Source organism: Rhinolophus ferrumequinum, chromosome 25 (assembly GCF_004115265.2).
Source record: "Rhinolophus ferrumequinum isolate MPI-CBG mRhiFer1 chromosome 25, mRhiFer1_v1.p, whole genome shotgun sequence".
NCBI lineage: Eukaryota > Metazoa > Chordata > Mammalia > Chiroptera > Rhinolophidae > Rhinolophus > Rhinolophus ferrumequinum.
The window spans coordinates 236609-256309 of record NC_046308.1 but is presented as its reverse complement, the minus strand read 5'-3'; the positions used below and the strand labels follow the sequence as shown (position 1 = coordinate 256309).

Here is a 19701-nt window from a genome sequence, read left to right as displayed (position 1 = left end):
GCGGCCCGTTAGGGACTCCAGGAAAAGTGTGCTGGGGCGCGCGCGCCGCGCACGCTGGGGTCTGTCCGGGGTGGCGATGCGGGCCACCGCGGGGCGAGAAATGTCTGGCCGTCCCTGCGCCCCGCGCCTGGCGGACCTGGGGCCGGGTCAGCGCCCCGGGCGCGGCGTGGCGCGGCGGAGGTGATGGCGCCGGCGGCGTCGATGCTGCGGGCGGAGGCCGGGCTTGGGGCGCTGCCGCGGCGGGCGCTCGCCCAGTACCTGCGCCTCCTGCGGCTCTACCCGGTGCTCACCAAGGCGGCCACCAGGTCGGCGCGGAGCGGACGGGACCGGGCGGGGGGTGGCGGGCGGCCCGGCGCTTGGACAGCCGGAGACCTAGTAGCTACACAGACGCCTGCTACGTGGGGGTTGAGTGTGTAAGGCCCAATCCCCGTGTATAAAAACGACCTTCCAAAGATCTGAAATCAACCAGGAAGCTCAGCATATGCGGTTTTGTGCATTCGGCTCTGACCATTAATACTTAGGCACTTAAACTGAGCACCAGACTGAAGGAAAGCACAAAATCAAGGAGGGCTTCCTGCAGACCTCCGGGTCTTCCATCCTTGGGGCTCATAGACATCGTCCACGCGGGGAATGGGGCCACGAGAGTGGGGGAAGCCTGTCACCGGCCCAGCTCCTTACAGCGTGTTAGTCCCTGAATTTGTTCTGAGAATTAGAGGCAGAAGCCATGAGGAACGGCCCGGGAAGGCTGGGCAGGGAGGTATTCAGGTTTGTTTGCTTTGTACTTGGGAGAAACTGACCAAGCGCCCTCGGTCCGCTGGTTAGCTCCGCCCTTTGATCTGGAGCACTGAAGTTTTTATGAGACATGTCCTACTTCATTACTTTTGGTTAACTAATTTTATAAGCTTGTTCCGCTTTATTAATTCAGCCTTTCATAAAAATGCACAGCGTGCTTCCTGTGTACTGAGCAGTGATTAGCAGTGATTCAGATAAGTGTGTAGGGTTCCGGCCCTCTTAGTGCTTGTATTTTAGTGAAGAACTAGACAAAAAGCAGGTAAATATATAACACAGATAAAGTGGTTAGGGAACTTCTCTGATCTGAGGAGATGACATTTGAACAGAGGCCTGAGTGAAGGGAGGGCACAGGCTATGCAAAGAAGGGAAGCAGAAGCTCTCCATCAGAGGGTACAGCGCGAGCAAAGATCCCGAGGGAGGAGCAAGCTAATGATGGAGGAGCAGAAAGAAGGTCTGTGCCGCTGAGAAAGTGAACAGTGAGCAAGGGAGCGGATGAGATAGAAGTGGCCAAATATCAGCTCAAGGACGCCTTTATCGCCCACGCTAAGAATTTTGGATTTTTTAGCTCAGAGAGCTCAGAAGGTAGCTACACCAAGCCTTGCAGTGACTGGGCCTGTCTCCATCTTTCTACTGAAATTTATATTGTGATAATTGCGAATTCACATGCAGCTGTAAGAAATGATACAGGGAGATCCCTTGTACACTTGCCCAGTTTCTTCCATTGTTAACATTTTGTAAAATTAATACAATATCACAGCCAGGACACTGGGGCGGATACAGTTCACAGATCATACTCAGATTCCCCCCGCTTTTCTTGTACTCGTGCGTGTTAGTTCTATAGATTTATCACATGTATAGGTTTGTGTACCCACCACCACAGTCAAAATACGGGAGAGTGTCATCATAAGGATGTCTCCTGTTGCCCTTACAACCGTACACCTCCCTCCCACACGTGGTCAACTCGTGCAAAGAGTGTAATGTAACCGTCAAGATATCCAGTGATGAGTCCACCAATTGGAGAACTTGCTGAGCTCGTGCGCATGTGCGCGCATGCGTGCATGTTCTAGCTCCAGCCTTTGATGCAGGGGCCTTACATTGCTGCCGCTTTAATAAGGATATATCTCCATTTTCCCCCTGCTTGATCTTGGGACAGCCATGCTAGGTCCATGGGGAACAGATGCCCCCTGCTGGCGGTCCCTGTTCTCTTATTACCTCTGTGTCTACAGTGGCATTTTGTCAGCACTTGGGAACTTCCTGGCCCAGATGATTGAGAAGAGGCGGAAAAAAGAAAACGGCTCTCAAAAGCTAGATGTCAGTGGGCCTCTCAGATATGCCATTTATGGGTGAGTTCCATAGAGGGGCTGGTTTACCCGGCAGCTGACTTAAGTGCAACAAAGCTAGGGTCTCAAGTTTCTGAAATAATCTAATTTGGAAAAATAATTTTTGAAAGCATTGAAGTAATCATGGGAAAAACCAGAACAGTGGACGGATAATGTTCGCTTATTTTATAGTTTTATATGGTTTTCATTTTGAATTGCATGGGTGGGAGTGGCCGTCTTCATTGCGCTGAGAGAACTGGGGGCTGATAACTCACCTGAACCTAAAGTCAGACTTCAAGACCCAAAGACCCTGCAAGTGGGAAAAACTCAAATATGGCCAGTCAGTTAATTTCATGGCATAAACATCCAGGAAAGGAAGACTTACATGTCCAGTTTCTGAACCCCTTTTTGAACTGCTAAGCACAGCGATTCAGGAGTTTTAGCAATAAACCCACCGGGTTCTCTGGCCAATAATGTTTGTGTAGCTGGACTATTTTGAAGTCTTTTGCAATGAGTGATTTTTTTTTTCAATTCCAAATTCACAAATACCATTTTTGTATTTGAGAGCACTGTTAACTTCAGTCATCACAGCTTCTCTATAATGTATTTAAAGTCTCGGTCTTCCCCCCCTGCCAGACGCAGACTAGATCAGAATCACCTGGGCAGCTTTATCCAATTAGTTTTCCCTGCTTTAGGCCACCTGCCATTCTACGGCAGGTTGGGAAAAGACAACTAGGAGCTGCTTGTTTAAAGACTTTAAGTGTCAGGAGTGAGAAGACCTCTGAGTGCCTGCCCATCTTATTGCTGAATTTTATGGAGCTGCAGGTCTGTTGTCCACTAGATGGGCTTCAGTCCTCTTCCGAGAAGCCTGTACACTTGGGAGTGAAGGGCAGCAGTACAGACAAGCTCCCAGGATGGGAGCTCTAACACCAGGCTGCATCTGCGTACTTAGTACTGAGCACCTTCTGAGCCAGGCCCTGTGGACACAGCAGTGAACAGACACACGATGTTCTCTTGTGACGCTGAGAGGAGATCATGACATGTAGTGAGAAATGCTATGAAGAAAATGAAACGGCCCGGAACAGAGTGGCAGAGACAGTGGTGGGTGACTTAGAACAATCAGGAGAGACCTCTCCAAGCCGACAGTGTTAGGGAGCCGGCCACGTGAAGATGGGGTGCTCCAAGGCAGGAACAAGTCTAGTCTGTCAGCAGCAGAAGAGAAGGCCTGAAGCAGATTCAAAGAAAGAATACTTCCTAGAAGGCCCACAGGCCTGTGTGGTCAGTGTGAGGGGCTGCGGGAGGCAGGTTGGCACCTGGGCTTGCCCAGGACAGACCCAGGACAGCAGTCCAGCTCACCCCCGCGGGGCTCAGCTTCTTCTTCACAGGGCCGCTGAGTCACTACTTCTACCTCTTCCTGGAGCGCTGGGTCCCACCCGAGGTGCCCTTGGCAGGGGTCCTGAAGCTCCTCTTGGACCGTGTCCTCTTTGCACCTGCCTTCCTGTTGTTGTTCTTCGTCGTCATGAACTTCCTGGAGGTTGGTCTCTGAATAGCACCTAGGACAGCTGTCCATTTCACAGGATTCTTAGCCTGGCACCTGTGCACGGGGTTCAGGGCGTCAGGGAACTTTTCATGACACTCAAAGGGACTTTCATGTTTTCCTTGATGAATGTGGGAAGCAAACCAGTGTTGTTAGCAGTGCCCGCTGGTCGCAGTAGAAATCCCACATCAGTGACATATCCCTGAAGGTCGTTTACACTCATCGCTCCTTGCACATGCCATTAGGTCTTGTCACTGAATGTGTTAATAAAGAAACACCTATGCTAGTCTATCAGAGAATTGTTTTCTGAACATTTTGATTGGTTCCTTTGTAGTCCTATATGTTTTATTTTGTACATTACAACACCTGATTCTGAGAATGGGATCCAGGCGTCACCAGACTGCAGAAGGGACCCTGGCAGAGTGTCACACCCGTGCAGTTGCAGAGGCCTGTGTGGACTCTGCCTGGACATCACAAGTGCTCTGAAGAGGCTGACTTAACGTCACAGCCCACTGCACGAGGTGTTCTAATGTACCCACCCCTACTCCCTTCCCAGTTCACTGGCACCTTCAACCCCTCGCCACCTATTCTCTGCCAGGCACTCTGCCCAAGACACATCATGTTCTTCCCCGACAGTAATTTGTTTCAACCAATCACAGCAGGTAGAAGCTTCTCACTCAGGTTTTATTTTAAAACAACATCTTGACTTTGGAGTTTCTGTTACTAAGGAGAATACCCCTTGGTGTCTAAAGTGACCCTGGGGAGAAATAGAAAAGATATTTAAACTTACCTGTGATTGCTAATAAGTCCCTGATAGTAGAAACTGTTTGGGAAGTCTTTAGGCAGTCTGAGCCAGGAGGAAGCAATGGGTGCCCACATTAGAAGTGAGGGCACCAGGCGACTTCTCTTTATTTCCTTCCAAATATGAAGGGAATATATTTTCATTAAGAAACAAAAGCCCTGCACGTATATGTCAAGTGCTACCACTTAGACATGACGTTGCAGCATTCCTCCATCTGCCTGTCCTTTTGTGTAAGGATCCCTATTTGGTTAGTTCCTAGACTTGTCCTGAAAACCTGTCCTTGATTGTCGTCCCTGCAGTGGCCCAGAATAAGAGCAACACCTGACATTTATCGAGCACCTGCCTTGTCCCAAGCTCTGCGTCCAGTGCACGTCATTTTAGGCTGGCATCTACCCTATTTGACATCTGGGGAAGCCGAGGCCCCAGGGTAAATCACTGGCTGATCCCCATCCCTGTGACGTGTGAGTCCTCAAATCAGGCTAGACCCAGGCTGCGTGGCTGCAGTGCTCAGCCCTTACGGCGTCTCCCCACGTGAGGTTCCTTTTCCCACACTCTGACAACTGCGATGGTAATTTTTTTACAGTTTGCAATCTGATAGGTGAAAAATAATTTACATATATGTATGAAGTTGAACACCTTTTTATATGCTTATCTGTATTTCTTTCAGGAACTTTGCTTTTATCTGTTAGAGTGCTTGCCTTTTTTTTACTGATTTGCATATTTGCATATATTAAGGATACCAGTGCTTTATCAAATACAGTTGCAGACATTTTTCCCATTTTCAGGTATTTGCCCTTTAGCTTCACATAAAGTTAAAACGTTTGTATAAAGTTAAAAATTGAAAGTTATATGTTTTTTATAGTGTCTTTTTGCATACAGGAGTGTATTCAGATCTGTCATTGTTTTCCTTAGTGGACTTCCTTAAAGGAAGAGACTGGAAATACTCTCCTATATCCTTCTACTCTTATGACTTCATTTTGTACATTTTAATGAACCCAAAGATAATAGAAATATTCTCTTATACTTTCCTCTAGTATTCCTATGGTTTTATTTTTATTTATAGTGGGAGACAGACTTCTGTCTTGGTGTTTTCCACTTAAACATCAAATTGCCTCATTACCATTTATTGAACAATCCCCACTTTTGAAACATTCACTTTTGTCATATTTTCGTTCCCATATGTACAGGCCATTACCTGGGCTCTGTTCTTTTGATGGATCCTATTCATTCCACTATTTTTTTGCTAACAGACTTAATTACCATATTTTATAGTATTTTTAAGTCTGTGGTAAGGTAGGCCTTCCCTCATTATTCTTTTTCAAGGTGGCTATTATGCATTTATCCTCCCAGATGACATTCAGAATTAATTTATGGGGTCCATTTTTTAAAAACTCCTGCCAAGTTTTGATTGGAAATTATTTTGGAGATTATTTTGGAAAGAACTGACAGCTGAGCCATAAGTAGTTCTGATGCCCAGGGCTAGCGAGCCGTGTGAATCACCAGTCAGGTCAGCTCTGTAAGGGGCGACGACGGTCGTGGACAAATGTCCCCGTACCGATGATTTTCCAATCGGACGCTTAGCTCCTTGTAGCTGCACTGCTACACGTGTGTGCTGTCCACATACAAACGGAACCAAATCTAGTTGAAGACCCCCACTGTGTTCGGGTTTGGGGCCCCCCAGGCCTTGGTGCCTGCGAGGGCAGTGGAGCTCGCTCACCGCCTGCGTTTCCCTCCTCTCCAGGGCAGAGACGCGGCCGCCCTTGCCGCCAGGGTGAGGAGCGGATTCTGGCCGGCGCTGCAGATGAACTGGCGCGTGTGGACCCCCGTGCAGTTTATTAATGTCAACTACGTCCCTTTGCAGGTGAGCCAGAGAGCGCCATCCTCCACCAGAGGCCATTTCCCAACAGCCATCCGGGTTCCGGACTCCGCCCCGAATCCTTTAGCTCCGGATTCGGAGGCAAAGCGCCACAGAGTGGCTCCCGAGCGAGGTCCACTTTCATGCGTTCGCCGGACAAACGTTTTTAAGAAGCCCGGGTTTCCTAGGGATGAGACCTTCTCGCCTTCTTGAGGTGCAGCCCCTCGCGCGCGCAGGTGCAGAGAAACCGCGGAGGCCGCCTCACCTGGTGACGTCAGAGCCTCACGTGGGCGCGGGGCGGGGCCTGGCCCAGTGCAACGTGCGCGCGGAACGCGTCCTTGAGGAGCTCCAGGTGGCTCGGCGCTTTGGGCACAAAGGGGCGGCTGCTGCATTTGGGCCCCAGGGGGCACCCGGCAGAGGAGTGTCCGCGGGGCCTCTGCAGGGCGCGCTGCTCGCTTTCCGACCGCAAGCCCTGCTGGCCGGGCGCCGGCTCTTTCCTGCACCAAGTGCAGCCCCTATGTGTCCCGCTCCCAAGACCACTCCGGGGTGGCGATTTGCTAGAAGGGCTCGGCGTAAGATTGATTACAGCCACGCAGCGAGGATCTGCTAGTGGGTCCTAGGAATCCAGTGCAGGCTTCCCCCCGTACCCCCGTGCCATCTCAGGGCAAGCTCTCACCCACCAACAAAATGCAGCAACGCCCAGGAAAGCCCACTAGAGACCGCGCTGGGTTTACTGCGGGGCTGCTAGGGTAGGCGCCCCTGCCGGCAGGGCCCGGAGCGCCAGGCTCCAAGAGAGAGCAAGCGGTCAGCATAAACCGCATCGTCTCCCCAAGCCTCCCAGGCACCGGGAAGCCGGCATAGTCAGTTGGGGGGGTGGTGGGATGGGAACCCTCCTGAAATCCAGGTTCCTGGATGCCACCAGGCCCGTCCAAGAACGACAGCCCCAGGCCTGGTAGGCTAATCCTTTTCTCACGCCATCTAAGTAACCGTTTCAGGGAGGACAAAGGGATTAGAGCAGGAGCCCCGTGGCCGGCTCTGCAAATACACACACCAGGAAGTAGCAGAAAACCGGGAGAAGGCAGTGAGAGAACCATAGTAAACGTAGGTCGTTAGAGCAGAATGAAAATCGGTTGGTTTCCATGGGCTTTAACAATCGACGACCTTCCCACAAGCAATTTCAGTGGTTATTTGGGAGCTGAAGCCACATTGCTGCGAATCAAGGAGAGTGGGGAAGTAGAAATCATGAGTCTAGAAAATTCTCTCCAGAAGTTTGTGAAGAGGGCCAGGGGAGGAGGCTGTGAAGCTGGAAGCATCCTCCAGCTAAATGGAAATGTGCACCAGCTGCCCCTAAGGGAAGAGGGGACTGGGCTATGAGCAGGGAACCCTGGAGACAGAGGGCCCTTCCTGACAGGAGGTGACTATTAACTAAGGACCAGGGCTGGCGTGTGGGTGGGGCCAGACTGCGGGGGAGGAGGCAGGGTGGCAATTTGAAGGGGAGTAAAGGAGGAGTGAACTTGTGGAGAGGGAGTCACTGGAGAAGAGGAGCCAGCAGAGGCTGAAGACCCTGTCCTGCGTGGGTCTGGGGTTTGGGGTTTGGGGAGGCGAGAAGGCTCTGGGTGGAGGTTATTCCAGGGAGTGCAGCCGGGGAACAGGAAGGTAAGCAACAGGCCATGGGATGTAAGGTGTATAGTAGAAGGAAACAGGCGTCAAGACAGAATGGCTGAGGATATAGAGGGATCTATGGTTGGCTGAAAGGAGAGGCTGGAAAGTCCAAGCTTTCCAAGTCACAAGGACAGAATGCTGTGTGGCTGGACTTTCCATCGTAGGTGGTTGCACGCGAGTGCTTTCGGGGCAGTGGTTTAGTCAACAAAGGTATATGTGTGCCCCACTGCTCTAGATTTGGGATGCGGTGAGTAACGACAGACCACACTGCTACTTCCGCAGAGCTTACCTGCCAGTAGACTTGCTGACTAGAGGTGACTTCAGGTGGGTTTGTCCGTCAGGGCAGCGGGACAGTGAGGGGTCAGTGACGGGCAGGTCATGGGGTGTGGAGGGGCTGGGTGAAGCCACACACGATGGCAAGCCCTAGGAGAGAGGCTAAGCCAGGCGCTGAGGTGCTCAGGGAAGGACAAGGGACAGTCACTGTTTTCCTTGCTGGCCCAGGCATGTTGGCAGGAACGCTGTCCTCGCCATGCTGTATGAAGTGGAGGCAATGGGCTGGCTGGGGAACGAGCCATCCTAGAGTCCTAGAGAACGGCTGCCCTCTCCGTGCCAGGGCCTCACTTACGTGTGCCCGTTTTCTTTGGCAGTTCCGGGTGCTTTTTGCCAACCTGGTGGCTCTGTTCTGGTACGCCTACCTGGCCTCCCTGGGGAAGTGAGGACGGCCTGGAGAGAACGTCATCTGCCCAGGGTGAGGAGCAGAGACAACCCGGTCAGGACTTCATGTGACTCAAGATGCCTTCAAATGATGGATGGACAAATTGCAATCAAATGATGGACATTGCAATCTCTTACCATCAGAATCTTGTATTTTAAAAAGGCACTAGCTGAGTTCACGTGGTGCTGCCCTAGAAACTTAAAAGATAGTAATGATTTCACTTGTCACCTTGGATTGAATTAGGATCACAGCAAACAATAATGTAGCTTTTTCAGTGGTGATTTTAATTCGTCAGAGTGATTGCTGTGGCTTTGGAAGACATGCACGGTCGGAGGGCTGCCCTCACATTTTTTCTAATTAACTACTGCTTAGCTACCTGGCGCCACAGGAAAAGGGTCCTTTGGATCAGGACTTTATCCCGATGGTCTGGGAGGCCAATGATAAATACCTGCCAACCTTCAGCGGGCTTCTTCCTGCCCTCCCATTGCTAGGTTACATTCACCCTCCCCTGGCCTTTTCTCTCTTAGAACATTCTGTCCTGACAGAAGCCCATTCTTGTTTCATGGAAACATCCCTTGGGATCTTAGTTACATATTTTCCAAAATTCTCTTCTGTTCCATGTTCTGTCTCTATTTAAGCAGAGTTTGTTTTTTCTTGCTTTGATCTTTGTCCTTCCCAATCAGGATTTCTTCAAATGTCTGTGGGCCACACATGTCTAATGACACTCATTGTGTGCTGACCAGGCGGGGACCAGGTTTTTGTTGGGGATACTGAGCCTTTTCCCTTGGGTGAGTCAGTTTCCCCAGAGGGCAATTCTTCTGGAATTTCATGCCTGGGGGAAGAATAGTGGTTGTAGTGGGGCATAGTATAAGCCTGGGGGAACAACATTCTTGTGGCTCTTTGGAGGAAAGGGGTTAGAGGTCCTGCTATTACTATGTGACCTTCGTATGTCACTGTTACCACTGTGTCCCAGGCTCAGCTGTCTGGTGTCGCCAGTCCAGTCCTGGTTCAGATCTTCTGGAATGACCTTTCTCTAGTCTTCTGCCACGATGGAGGGCAAACTCTTAGATTACCAGCTGGCCCTCCTGTGTAGCCCCACCCACCACTTGTCCTCAGCGGTGAGGCCGGTACCTGCAACTTCCCAGACCCTTCTAGTCGCACTGACTAATGAGCTTACTTCTTGGCTTCCCTCAGTACAGGCAACTGGCATCCCATCTTCCAAGGTCAATAAAGACCTGATTTCCAGCTTTCAAAATTTTGTCAACTGATCTCTCTGCTTTTTCTTGTGGACTCAAATATATCTTTGTGTATGTCTTTTCTTTTTCCTTTTTAAATCTTTTTACTATTATTTTAGTAACCAGTCTTCTAGGAGACAGTATGGGTCCAAGACATCATGTTTAAGCAGAAATCTGGGTATTTCTAGGGAGTAGATTGATTCTCCAAAATCTGGTGATTTTTAAAAATGTAAATTGGATCATGTCACTTCCCAACTTAAAAATCTGTAGAGATGATCCAACAATCCCACTTCTGGGTGTATGCCCTCCAAAAAACACTGAAAGCAGGGACTTGACAAGATACTTGCACCCCCATGGTCACAGCAGCATTATTCACAGTAGCCAAGAGATGGAAGCAACCCGTGTCCACTGATGGATGAGTGGACAGTGTGGCCTCTCCACAGTGGACACTGTTCAGCTTTGAAAAGGAACGAAGCTCTGACACAGGCCCCAACGGGGATGGGCCTTGAAGACATGCTCAGTGAAATAACCTGGTTCCAAAAGAAAAAGTGCTGTGATTCTCCTTATGTGAAGTCCCTAGTCAACCTCAGTAGACAGGAAGTAGATGGTGGTGCCAGGGGTAGGGGGTGTGTGTGGGGGGGCGGGGAGATGGGGAGTTGGTGTTTTATGGGGGCAGTTTCAGTCTGGGAAGGTGACAATTATGGGGATGGTGGTGATGGCCGCACAACACTGAATGTGCTGAATGCCACTGAGCTGTGCACTTAGAAATGGTGATGTCTCGGTCACTTATGTCATGGTCACATGGTGTGGGCTGTGAAAGAATTCACCAGACAGGCTGAAACAGAGAAAGAAGAGGCTGGACAGAATCTGCTGGAGGCTGCTGCCCGAGTTTCTGTTCCCACAGGAGTTTTATCTGGGGCATTTTCCATGGCGGTGAGCTCCTTCCGGGAATCATTTCGGCCGTCGCGGTGGAGGAGGGTGTGATTCAGCTGTTATCGCAGCCTTTGCAGATGTTGTGTAAGCTGCAGCCAAATGGCTGCCCCAGGCTCGTTCCTGTTAACCCTCACCTATCTTATCTGTTCGGACAGTAAACTTGACGTTACGTGTATTTTGCTACCGTAGAAACAAAACCACCAACCCCAGGCAGGATCCCCAGTGCCCATCTCCAAGGCCGGACTCTCCCCCTCCCTCCGCGGGGCTCCCTCTGGGGCCGGCCGGGGCCCCGGGCCACCTCGCCCTCCGCGCGGCGGGGCGCCTCCCCGGGGACGCCGCCGCGCACGGGCAGGAATTACCTGCACGCCGGCCCTTCCGCAGGAGGCCGAAGAAAGGGCCTCGAAGCCGCCAAGCTCCTCGCCGTGCGCCTCAGGAGGCGGGACTTCCGCCCGGGGACGCCGGACGGCGGAAGCGTGTCCCTCGCGGCGCGCCGTCCGCGCCCATGAGCGCTTGCGCGGGCGGCGCGGGACGGGCCGGCATGGCGTTCCGGCAGGCGCTGCAGCTGGCGGCCTGCGGCCTGGCGGGGGGCTCGGCAGCCGTGCTCTTCTCGGCCGTGGCGGTGGGGAAGCCCCGCGCGGGCGGGGACGCGGAGCCGCGCGTGGTCGAGCCGCCGGCGTGGGCCGGGGCCACGCGTCCCGGGCCCGGCGTCTGGGACCCCAACTGGGACAGGTGCGGGGCCGGCGGGTGGAGTCGGGGCGCGCTCGGACGGCCGGGCGCTGGGGCATCTCCCTGGCCCCTCGGTCAGCAGAGGGCGGCGAGGCCGGTTTGCCTACGGGGTTCTCTTCCGGGTTCTGCCGCGCGGCCGGCTTGGCGTGGGGCGTCGCTCACTCCTGCCAGGCCCTCGTCTCCCCAGAGGGTCGTTTTGAGGAACGGGAACAGTGGGGCCTGGACAGTGGTCACTGTCAGTTGCAGACAACTCTCTGTAGGGCTGTCACCCAGGTTTTCCTTTCTTACCTCGTGAGCCCTCGCATTGGATGATACGTTGATCCCCTCTTTGCCTGACAGCGGAGAGGCGCGTGTGGGTGCCGCCCGTGACGGCCCGTCCTCACAGGGCCTCCCTGCAGGGAGGACGCGCGATGCCAGGCCTAGAGACGTCTTCAGTGGAAACGCGGGCCGCCCGCGGTCCTGGGTCAGGACCTGGCTACTGGCCACGTGCCCTTGTCGAGCACTTGAAATGTGGCTGCTGTGGTCAGGAAACAGTTTTTACTCTTCCTTAATGTTAATTCAATTTAATTTAAAAACCGAAGCAGTGCGGATTTTAAAATTGTTCATGTGCTGATAGTATTTTTGATACATTGGATTAAATAAAGCGAGTAATTGAAATTTCACCTGTTTCTTTCTACTTTTTACATGTGTCTACTTGGAAATTGAAAATTACTAGTAGTTGCTGGGCTTCTGTTTCTGTTGGAGGCACTGCTCTGGGCCTGGCGGGGGGTGGGCAGTTTCCCCAGCTCCTCTTTGCTACTTTGCTGAGGGAGGGGGCACAGAACTAATATTTACTGTTAGCCTGGTTGTAGCAGGAACCAAACAGGTATTCTTTTTTTAACCTGTAGTTTTTAAAAAACAAAGTTCTTTTTGAATATTTGTAGATTTATAGGAAAATTGCAAAGATGGTATATTTCTTGTATATTCCACACCTAATTTCCTTTTTTATTAACATATGACACTAGTACGTGCATTTGTCACAATCAGTGAACCAGTATCTATATATTACTATTAACTGATGCCCATATTTTGAGTTTTCTTCAGGTTTTACCTGTTGTTGGTTGTCTCTTCCCAGGACCTCACATGACAGTGCTTACGTCTCTTCAGGCTCCTTTTGGCTGTGACAGTTTCTCAGACTTGCCTTGTTTTGATGACTTGGACAGTTTTGAAGGGTGCATCCTGGTCAGGGATTCTGTAGAATGTCCTTCTGTTGGGATTTGTCTGTTTTTCTCAGGATGAGATCGGGCCATAGTCTCTTCTTAAATACCACTACAATCTTCTGAATTTCTCTGGCCTCTCTAAGGAAACAGGTTCATTCTTGAGGTTCAAGTGTAGATGTATGGAGGGGGACTGTCCATGCCGGGAAGTTGCGCATCTCCGGCCTGTCCTGGGGAACCTCGTCCAGCCTGTAGCCCCCATTTCTTCTCCGGTTCAGCCCCCAGGCTCCACGCGCCTGTGGCCACGGCCTGGTTGTGTTGTGGGCAACCCAGGAGTCCCCACTGCTTATCCCCCTGCGAGACTAGGCGCAGTCCGTCTCAGCTGAGTCCGTTCTCCCAGCTGTGCCCGCATCACAGGCTCATGAACGACCTTCGTTCTGAGCCCCCAGCCGCGCTCTGCTGGCGCTGTCCCCACCCCGCCCATCAGCTCCTCAGCGTCCCAGCAGCGCCACCCAGTACTGTCCATGTAGCGGGCGCATTCTTTTCCTCACCCCCAGCATGCTGACTACGTGTGCTTCTGAGCACTCGGGTGTGCTGTGGGTGCGGCTGGGAAGAGGGAACTGGGATCTTACTTCATTGTCATCACTGTATTGACATTGTGGCCACATGGCTAGTGGCTGCTGTTGGGCAGCACGGCTCCAGACTGCCTGTGTCCCTTTCGGCGAGGTTGTTCTGGCCGCCGAGTGGCCCTTCACAGCTGCACCTGCCCATTCAGCCCCGGGCGCTGCTGTCAGTCTCTCCTCACTGGGACAAGGGCCTCGCTTCTCTGTTCTGTTCACTGTCCACTCGCCTGTGACAGGCCTGGTACCACCTGTGTGGGGTGACCGAGAGGCTGGCCTCTCCAGGGCCGTGGCAGAGAGCAGACTGCCAAGGGCATTGGCTTGTCCCCTGGCCTTTCCCCAGACAGAAACACCAGCATGTCGGAAGTACTCCAGGGTGACGTGTAAGGAGACGTCCCAAGGACATACTGTCTATTTCACTGTTAGGCGAGAACCACTGTCGCTGGTCAACCTGCGGAAGAGGAACCTGGGATCTGGGGACGATGACGTGCCGCCCAGGATGGACCACTACAAAGCCAAGGCCACAAGGCACATCTTCCTCATCAGACACTCCCAGTACCACGTGGACGCCTCCCTGGAGAAGGACCGCACGCTGACACCACTGGGTACGGGCGGGGGCTCGGACCCCAACTGGCCCCAAGGCTGGCATCCTTGGAGGTGCTCCTGGGGCCGCTGGGCCTCCTGGGCCCTGTGGCGGGGACTCCCGGCCTAGATGCGAGCATTGTCACTGTCAGTAATTACCAGCCTGTGACACCAGACAGGCGTACCTTGGGTCTGTTGCAGTTGGAGTGTCCTGCCTTCATTGTAAAAACACCCCACGGCGGGTCCCGCCGCAGGTGGTCATCCAAAGCCCCCATGAGGCGCGTCGCCCCCATGGCCTAGAAGGTAGCGGACACCCTGTGTACACCGCTGAGCCTGACTAATTGACTGAAGGCCCTTGGACTGGCATGTGCGGCTCTGTCTGTCCAGCGTCGCTCCGTAAGGACAGACGGGACGGAGTGAAGGCCCCTCGAACCATCCGCCTGGCTCTGCGGTCTCTGTGCCCGTGGGCAGGCACATCCTGGGAGAAACTCCTGGGAGGGGCCCCAGGTGGACTTTACATTTTTAAACATTCCTCTGTTGAATGGAGTGTTACCCAAGTGCGCGTATTAAATAGATTCCATGGGAAGGGCTTCGGGGCCTGTTGTCGCGCTGCTCTGCTCGCGGTTCCGGGCGCACAGACGGGAAGTGTCCCCTTTCTGAGGTGGCGTGCACCCAGTCTGTACTCAGTAACACTGCAGTCATCACAGCTTGATGTTGACATGTGCCGTGATCGCACAGCTGGCGGATGGCAGCCTCCGTCATCGGCCAGAGTAAGGATGGTGTGAGGGACCTGGAAAGAGCATGGAGGACCCCACCGGCCTGAGCCAGCCTCAGCCTGGCTCGTTCTTTCTGCTGTTTTCTCTGGGGTCTCACTGACGCACCCGTCGAATGTCTGGCCCCCAGTTAGGCCCACGCCCCGGGAGGGCCTGCCCCTGTCCCTCCCGGTACATGACAAGTATTTGTGCAGGGAACCAGGACATGTCACTTTCTGCTGTGTCTCTCTCTCAAAGGTCGTGAACAGGCTGAGCTAACTGGTCTCCGGCTGGCCAGCTTGGGGCTGAAGTTTAACAGAATCGTGCATTCCTCCATGACCCGTGCTGTGGAAACCACTGACATTATCCGCAAACACCTGCCAGGTGAGTGCAGGCGTGCAGCCGCCCAGCGCAGGTGGGAGAGTGGCTCTGGGGGACACGCTGACTCCTGCTTCCCCGCAGGCGTCAACACGGTCAGCACAGACCTGCTGAGGGAAGGTGCCCCCATCGAGCCCGACCCACCCGTGTCCCACTGGAAACCGGAGGCTGTGGTAAAGCGACCCCCCACCCCACCCCACCGGCGGCTGCCTCCCCGTGGGGCGGCCAGGGCTCAGCGCGTCCCTCTGCCCCCAGCAGTATTACGAGGATGGAGCCCGGATCGAGGCTGCCTTCCGGAACTACATCCACCGGGCCGACGCCAAGCAGCAGGAGGACAGCTACGAGGTCTTCGTGTGCCACGCCAATGTCATCCGCTACATCGTGTGCCGGTGAGGGCTGATGGGTGGCTGGTGACTGCTTGCCTATGTGGTAGGCTGTCTCGTGGTGACGTGTTGTCGGTGGCAACAGCACAGATGCCATCTGCTTGTCCCAGCACGGTACGGGTGACAGAACGTGGTCATTCGGCGAGGGTACTGTGTGTGTGCTGGTCCCCTTGGTGCCCGATGTGCACGTCCTGTCCCCTCAGGTTCATGCCGACGGATTCCGGCGCCTGCGGCGGACCCTGCCGCGCGGGCTCGCCCCGTTGGCCTCACTGTGTCCCTTTCGTAATTGATTCTTCCGTAAAAGCTGACTTCCCCCGCGTCACATATCACGATGGCCTCGGGTCCTTATTTTGTGCCGTGGGTCATAATCTGCCTCGCTGGGCATTTCGCTGCTCTGTGCCCTCCAGCGTGGGCCGTTGGGACTGCTGCCCAGTTCCTGGCCCCTGAAGCCCCAGGGCCCTGAGCCGCAGCCACGTCCCAGGGCCTGTAGGCAGGAGGGCCAGCCGGGTGCTCATGTACCCACCTTCCCGAATCCATTAGATCATGTCGGGCACTTCCGTCGCCGAGGGGTTCCCCTTCTCATGACGAGTGTGGCAGTGGCAGGACTGACACAGTACCGCAGCTTCCCAGGGAGGGCTCTGCTCACTGTGCTTGACCCTTGGGCCTATCACTAGGGCTGTTGGGGCCGGTTCCCCTCGTGTCTGTCACACGTGCAGCCCCGGGGTGGCCCGGCAAGCACCTGTGGCAGGGCAGCAGTCCCCGAGAGTGCTTGGACACTGGAGCCAGGGTTCTCGGGTCACGTGGGGTGCTCAGCCGGATGGTGCTGCTGGGGACGGGTGGGCTGGGGACAGCAGGCACCTGTCCACACGCTCTAGCCGAGGTGCCCCCGGAGGCCATGCCTAAGCTCCTGTGCTCGGCCTGTGGTTTCCTGGGTCCCTGCCGGTGTCCACACAGCACTGTCCCACGTCCTGCGATGGCCGGCCTGAGCAGTCAGGTGGCCCCAGTGCTCAGAGTAGAGGTTACCTGTTAGGAAAAGGGCTATAAGGAGCCCATGTGTCCCCGTCATGATGTGGGGCACCCTGATGACAGTGAGGGATGACACTCGGTCACGAGGTAGGTAGTCCCTTAAATGGCACAGTTTGCAGTGGTGACGCTGCTCACCCACGCGCCTTCTGGGCTTTTTAGCAAATGTGACTGCCCAGCAGCGAGTGTCCTTAAGCGTGTGCTACGGGGCGGTGCTGCACCCTCGGACAACGGCTCAGGAGCACGTGCTGCAGTGGGCTGCTCACAGCTTTGTCATCCTGGGCGAAACTGCCTGTAGGAAACCAGGGTACTTCTGACTCGTGTGGGCCTTGAGTTGTGCCATCCTGTCGCAGACAAGCTGTCACCTCCCCTTGTTTTGGGTTGGCCTCAGCCTGGCAGCTCCTTCTTGAGAAGCCCCTGGCTTGGAAATGAGGGGGACAGACACGGAACGACTTACCAACAGTTGGTTCCAGCACCGAGGAAGTCTGCTCTGAGCCCTTTGTCTTGGCCCAGACACCAGCCCATTTGAAAGGCAGAGCCCATTCTAGCATGTTCTCTCCTCTCCACAGGGCACTGCAGTTCCCTCCAGAAGGTTGGCTCCGCCTTTCCCTCAACAACGGCAGCATCACCCACCTGGTGGTGCGTCCTGATGGCCGCGTGGCGCTCAGAGCCCTCGGGGACACCGGCTTCATGCCTCCTGACAAGATATCCCGCTCCTGAGGCCCGTGCCTGGCTCTGGCGTGGGCGCCGCCGGGAGCACCGGCTCCCTCCCTCGTCCCCTCACAGGCAATGCCGTGGTTACTTTCCGTTTCTCCAGGACGAGGGGCGAAGTGGAAAACTTTAAAATGCGGCACTGCAGGCGTCACTGTTCTGGCCCAGGATGGAAAAGTGGACGCTCGGTCAGAGCAGCCTGGTTTCTCTCACAAGGTGTCCAGCCTTCGTCTCATGTCCCAGGATGAGCCTGTGGGGTTGAAGGTGTCACTAGCAGCACTGCGGGCCCACGGCAGCTCCACACGAGGAGTCTCTGGTTGTGACTGCAGCCCCCAGCACGACGTCCTCGAGGAGGGCCCAGGGCTGCCATTCTAACTTATTTCGCTTCGTACACTCTTCTTAAAACCTTTTGTCATGTATTTGTCAGTTAAAGGTTTTCCTCATCTGGGTTTTCTTAGAAAAGCAGTTTTTCCAAAGTTGTGCAGCCCCAGCGCTGCTGGATCTGAGCTCACTTTTTATTAGGCCTTTCTGGACACAGGCGCACCTGGCCAGGGGTAGGGAGGGGACACAACCTGCTGGTGTCAGGGAGAGGGGCCAGGTGGTGACAGCCCAGGAGAGGGTCCTATTTAAATAAAATATCCACTTGAGAGCTGAATCTTCGTTTGCCTCCGGCTCTTACCTTTATGTTTGTGGATGAAAGTACTTAGGTGTGATGCATCCATCCCAAACTGTTAGTTTACACAGCAGTACAATGTCTCGTAAGTGGTTGTGGACACTGTAATTAGTGCCACTGATTGGGCTGTCTGATCCACTTCTGTCAACTTGGAAACGACTACAAAATAAAACTTTATTTTACTGGTTTTCCAAAGTGCTAGTTGTGAATGTTTTAAAGAAAACGAAGCCTGCAGAGCGTGATAGACAGCAGCTAACTGGCTGGAACCGTCAGCAGCAGGCTCTTGTGCAGTGTTGCGTACCCAGAGATGGCTGCTTGGCTGGGCATCTGCCACCAGGGCCTCGCTGACAGGCCCTGACGCAGAACAGTGGACTCAATAGGGTAAGCAGTCTTCAAGAAGCAGACACCACGCAGCATCCTCTAGAAATAGTTTTGACAAGTAAGCCAGGACCTGTGCCAACTTCTAAAACCAGAGCGTGACAGGCGGCACTCAGGGCCGACCTTGGTGGGGAGGAGGCAGGAAGCGAAGGGCTGCATGTCCTCACGCCCCTGCAGCTGAGCCCTGCACTCCTGGACCTATGAAGCCTGAAGGCGGAGGCCGGGGCTCCCCTTCCCTGTCCGCTCAAGGGCTTCCCGGCTGCCTCGCTGTCCTAGCTGCAGACCTGCCTTTTCAGCAGCACTTCTGCCCTTTACGCTTGACCCTTGAGAAAGGGTCTGGTTTAGAAACCAAAACCGAGCCCACCCAGGGGGATGCAGCTGAACAGTGTGTTTGGACAGGGTCGGTTACAGGGGCCAGTGACACCACGACGGAAAGCGTCCAGAGGTTAGGACAGGGGACCAAAGACTTCAAAAATGTGGGTCACAATAGCCTAAGTTGGCAGAAACACGGCACAACAGGAAGCCACGTCACATGAGGGCACCCGAGCTGTTTACTCCAAAATACTTTTCTTTCGAGGCAGTTGAGAAAGGAACGTAGTACAACCTGTAAGCCCGAGAAACGTCTGGGTGTCTGCACATGCAAAGTGTCAGTGCAAGACAGGAAAGGCGTGTGCTCTGAGCTGCCCAGTGAGCGCAGCTGGCTCAGGAGATAGGACAGCAATAAACCTGACGTTTGAAACCACACCCAACAGGCAGTTCTCCCACAACTGGGACTTCCTCTGAGGTCTGTGAAAGCTTCTGGAAACACCCCACAGCTACTCAGGAGGGGTCTGTGGTCCTTGCCACATGGCGCCCACCTAACCCCCATAAACACAAGGAACCTTGGGGTGCTCCCTGCATGGAAGCCCTCACATGGCACCCCGCACAGTGGTCCAGGGCACCTCTTTCGAGCTGGAGGTATCACACACCCCTTGTTACCGTCACAGACAAGCTCCCACCTCAACGGGCAGGTACGACTTCGGTGCCCAATTAACTGATGCCAGACAGGTTTTCAGAACTGTTAGGGAAGAAAGGGGCCACAACCAGCACACTCGGAGTAACACACTGCTTCCCCAAAACACTAAGATTTTACCACAAAGGGTATCTGCCCACTCACAGGTGAGAAGTCTTTCTGAAATCTTAGAATTATTACCATTGGCTTTAAAAACACTTCATTAAGTGGTTTTAAAACGAACATAAACATCACCAGACCAGGGCCACCCGATAGAAACAGTCAAGGAAGGCCTAAAATGTTAGAAAACAGGAACAGCAAACTGCAAAATTAGGGCAAAAACACTTTTAATTTCCATCTGAATATTTACAATATACAAGACAGTAGAGTAAGAGTCTAGAAAAAAACAGCACTGTGAATATTTTCTGATTTCAGAAC

The 19701-nt window shown here is 53.7% G+C and overlaps 2 protein-coding genes across 4 annotated transcripts; both read left to right on the top strand.

The window, feature by feature from the left end:
• The first annotated feature begins 98 nt into the window (after positions 1-98).
• On the top strand, positions 99-9937 carry PXMP2 (peroxisomal membrane protein 2). 2 transcript variants are annotated; one of them, XM_033097564.1, is made up of 5 exons: positions 128-305; positions 2019-2135; positions 3483-3645; positions 6192-6311; positions 8615-9937. In XM_033097564.1, the coding sequence occupies exons 1-5, from the start codon at positions 184-186 to the stop codon at positions 8681-8683; spliced, it is 591 nt and encodes a 196-aa protein (XP_032953455.1). In that variant the 5' UTR covers positions 128-183; the 3' UTR covers positions 8684-9937. The 2 variants fall into 2 exon arrangements, with proteins under 2 accessions (XP_032953456.1, XP_032953455.1); XM_033097565.1 differs by lacking the exon at positions 2019-2135 and having other exon boundaries at positions 99-305; positions 8615-8937.
• Positions 9938-11346: 1409 nt separating this feature from the next.
• PGAM5 (PGAM family member 5, mitochondrial serine/threonine protein phosphatase) lies at positions 11347-18090 on the top strand. 2 transcript variants are annotated; one of them, XM_033097562.1, is made up of 6 exons: positions 11347-11579; positions 13819-13997; positions 14985-15110; positions 15189-15277; positions 15360-15493; positions 17080-18090. In XM_033097562.1, the coding sequence occupies exons 1-6, from the start codon at positions 11353-11355 to the stop codon at positions 17228-17230; spliced, it is 906 nt and encodes a 301-aa protein (XP_032953453.1). In that variant the 5' UTR covers positions 11347-11352; the 3' UTR covers positions 17231-18090. The 2 variants fall into 2 exon arrangements, with proteins under 2 accessions (XP_032953453.1, XP_032953454.1); XM_033097563.1 differs by having other exon boundaries at positions 11374-11579; positions 15363-15493.
• The last annotated feature ends 1611 nt before the right edge of the window (positions 18091-19701 follow it).

Bases quoted from the DNA above. Each gene is read 5' to 3' on its own strand.
- PGAM5 (XM_033097562.1), top strand. From the start codon at position 11,353: ATGAGCGCTTGCGCGGGCGGCGCGGGACGGGCCGGCATGGCGTTCCGG. The intron at 11,580-13,818 runs GTGCGGGGCCGG...TTTCACTGTTAG, and splicing joins TGGGACCCCAACTGGGACAG to GCGAGAACCACTGTCGCTGG. The intron at 15,278-15,359 runs GTAAAGCGACCC...CTCTGCCCCCAG, and splicing joins ACTGGAAACCGGAGGCTGTG to CAGTATTACGAGGATGGAGC.
- PXMP2 (XM_033097564.1), top strand. From the start codon at position 184: ATGGCGCCGGCGGCGTCGATGCTGCGGGCGGAGGCCGGGCTTGGGGCG. The intron at 306-2,018 runs GTCGGCGCGGAG...CTGTGTCTACAG, and splicing joins CTCACCAAGGCGGCCACCAG to TGGCATTTTGTCAGCACTTG. The intron at 3,646-6,191 runs GTTGGTCTCTGA...CCTCCTCTCCAG, and splicing joins TCGTCATGAACTTCCTGGAG to GGCAGAGACGCGGCCGCCCT.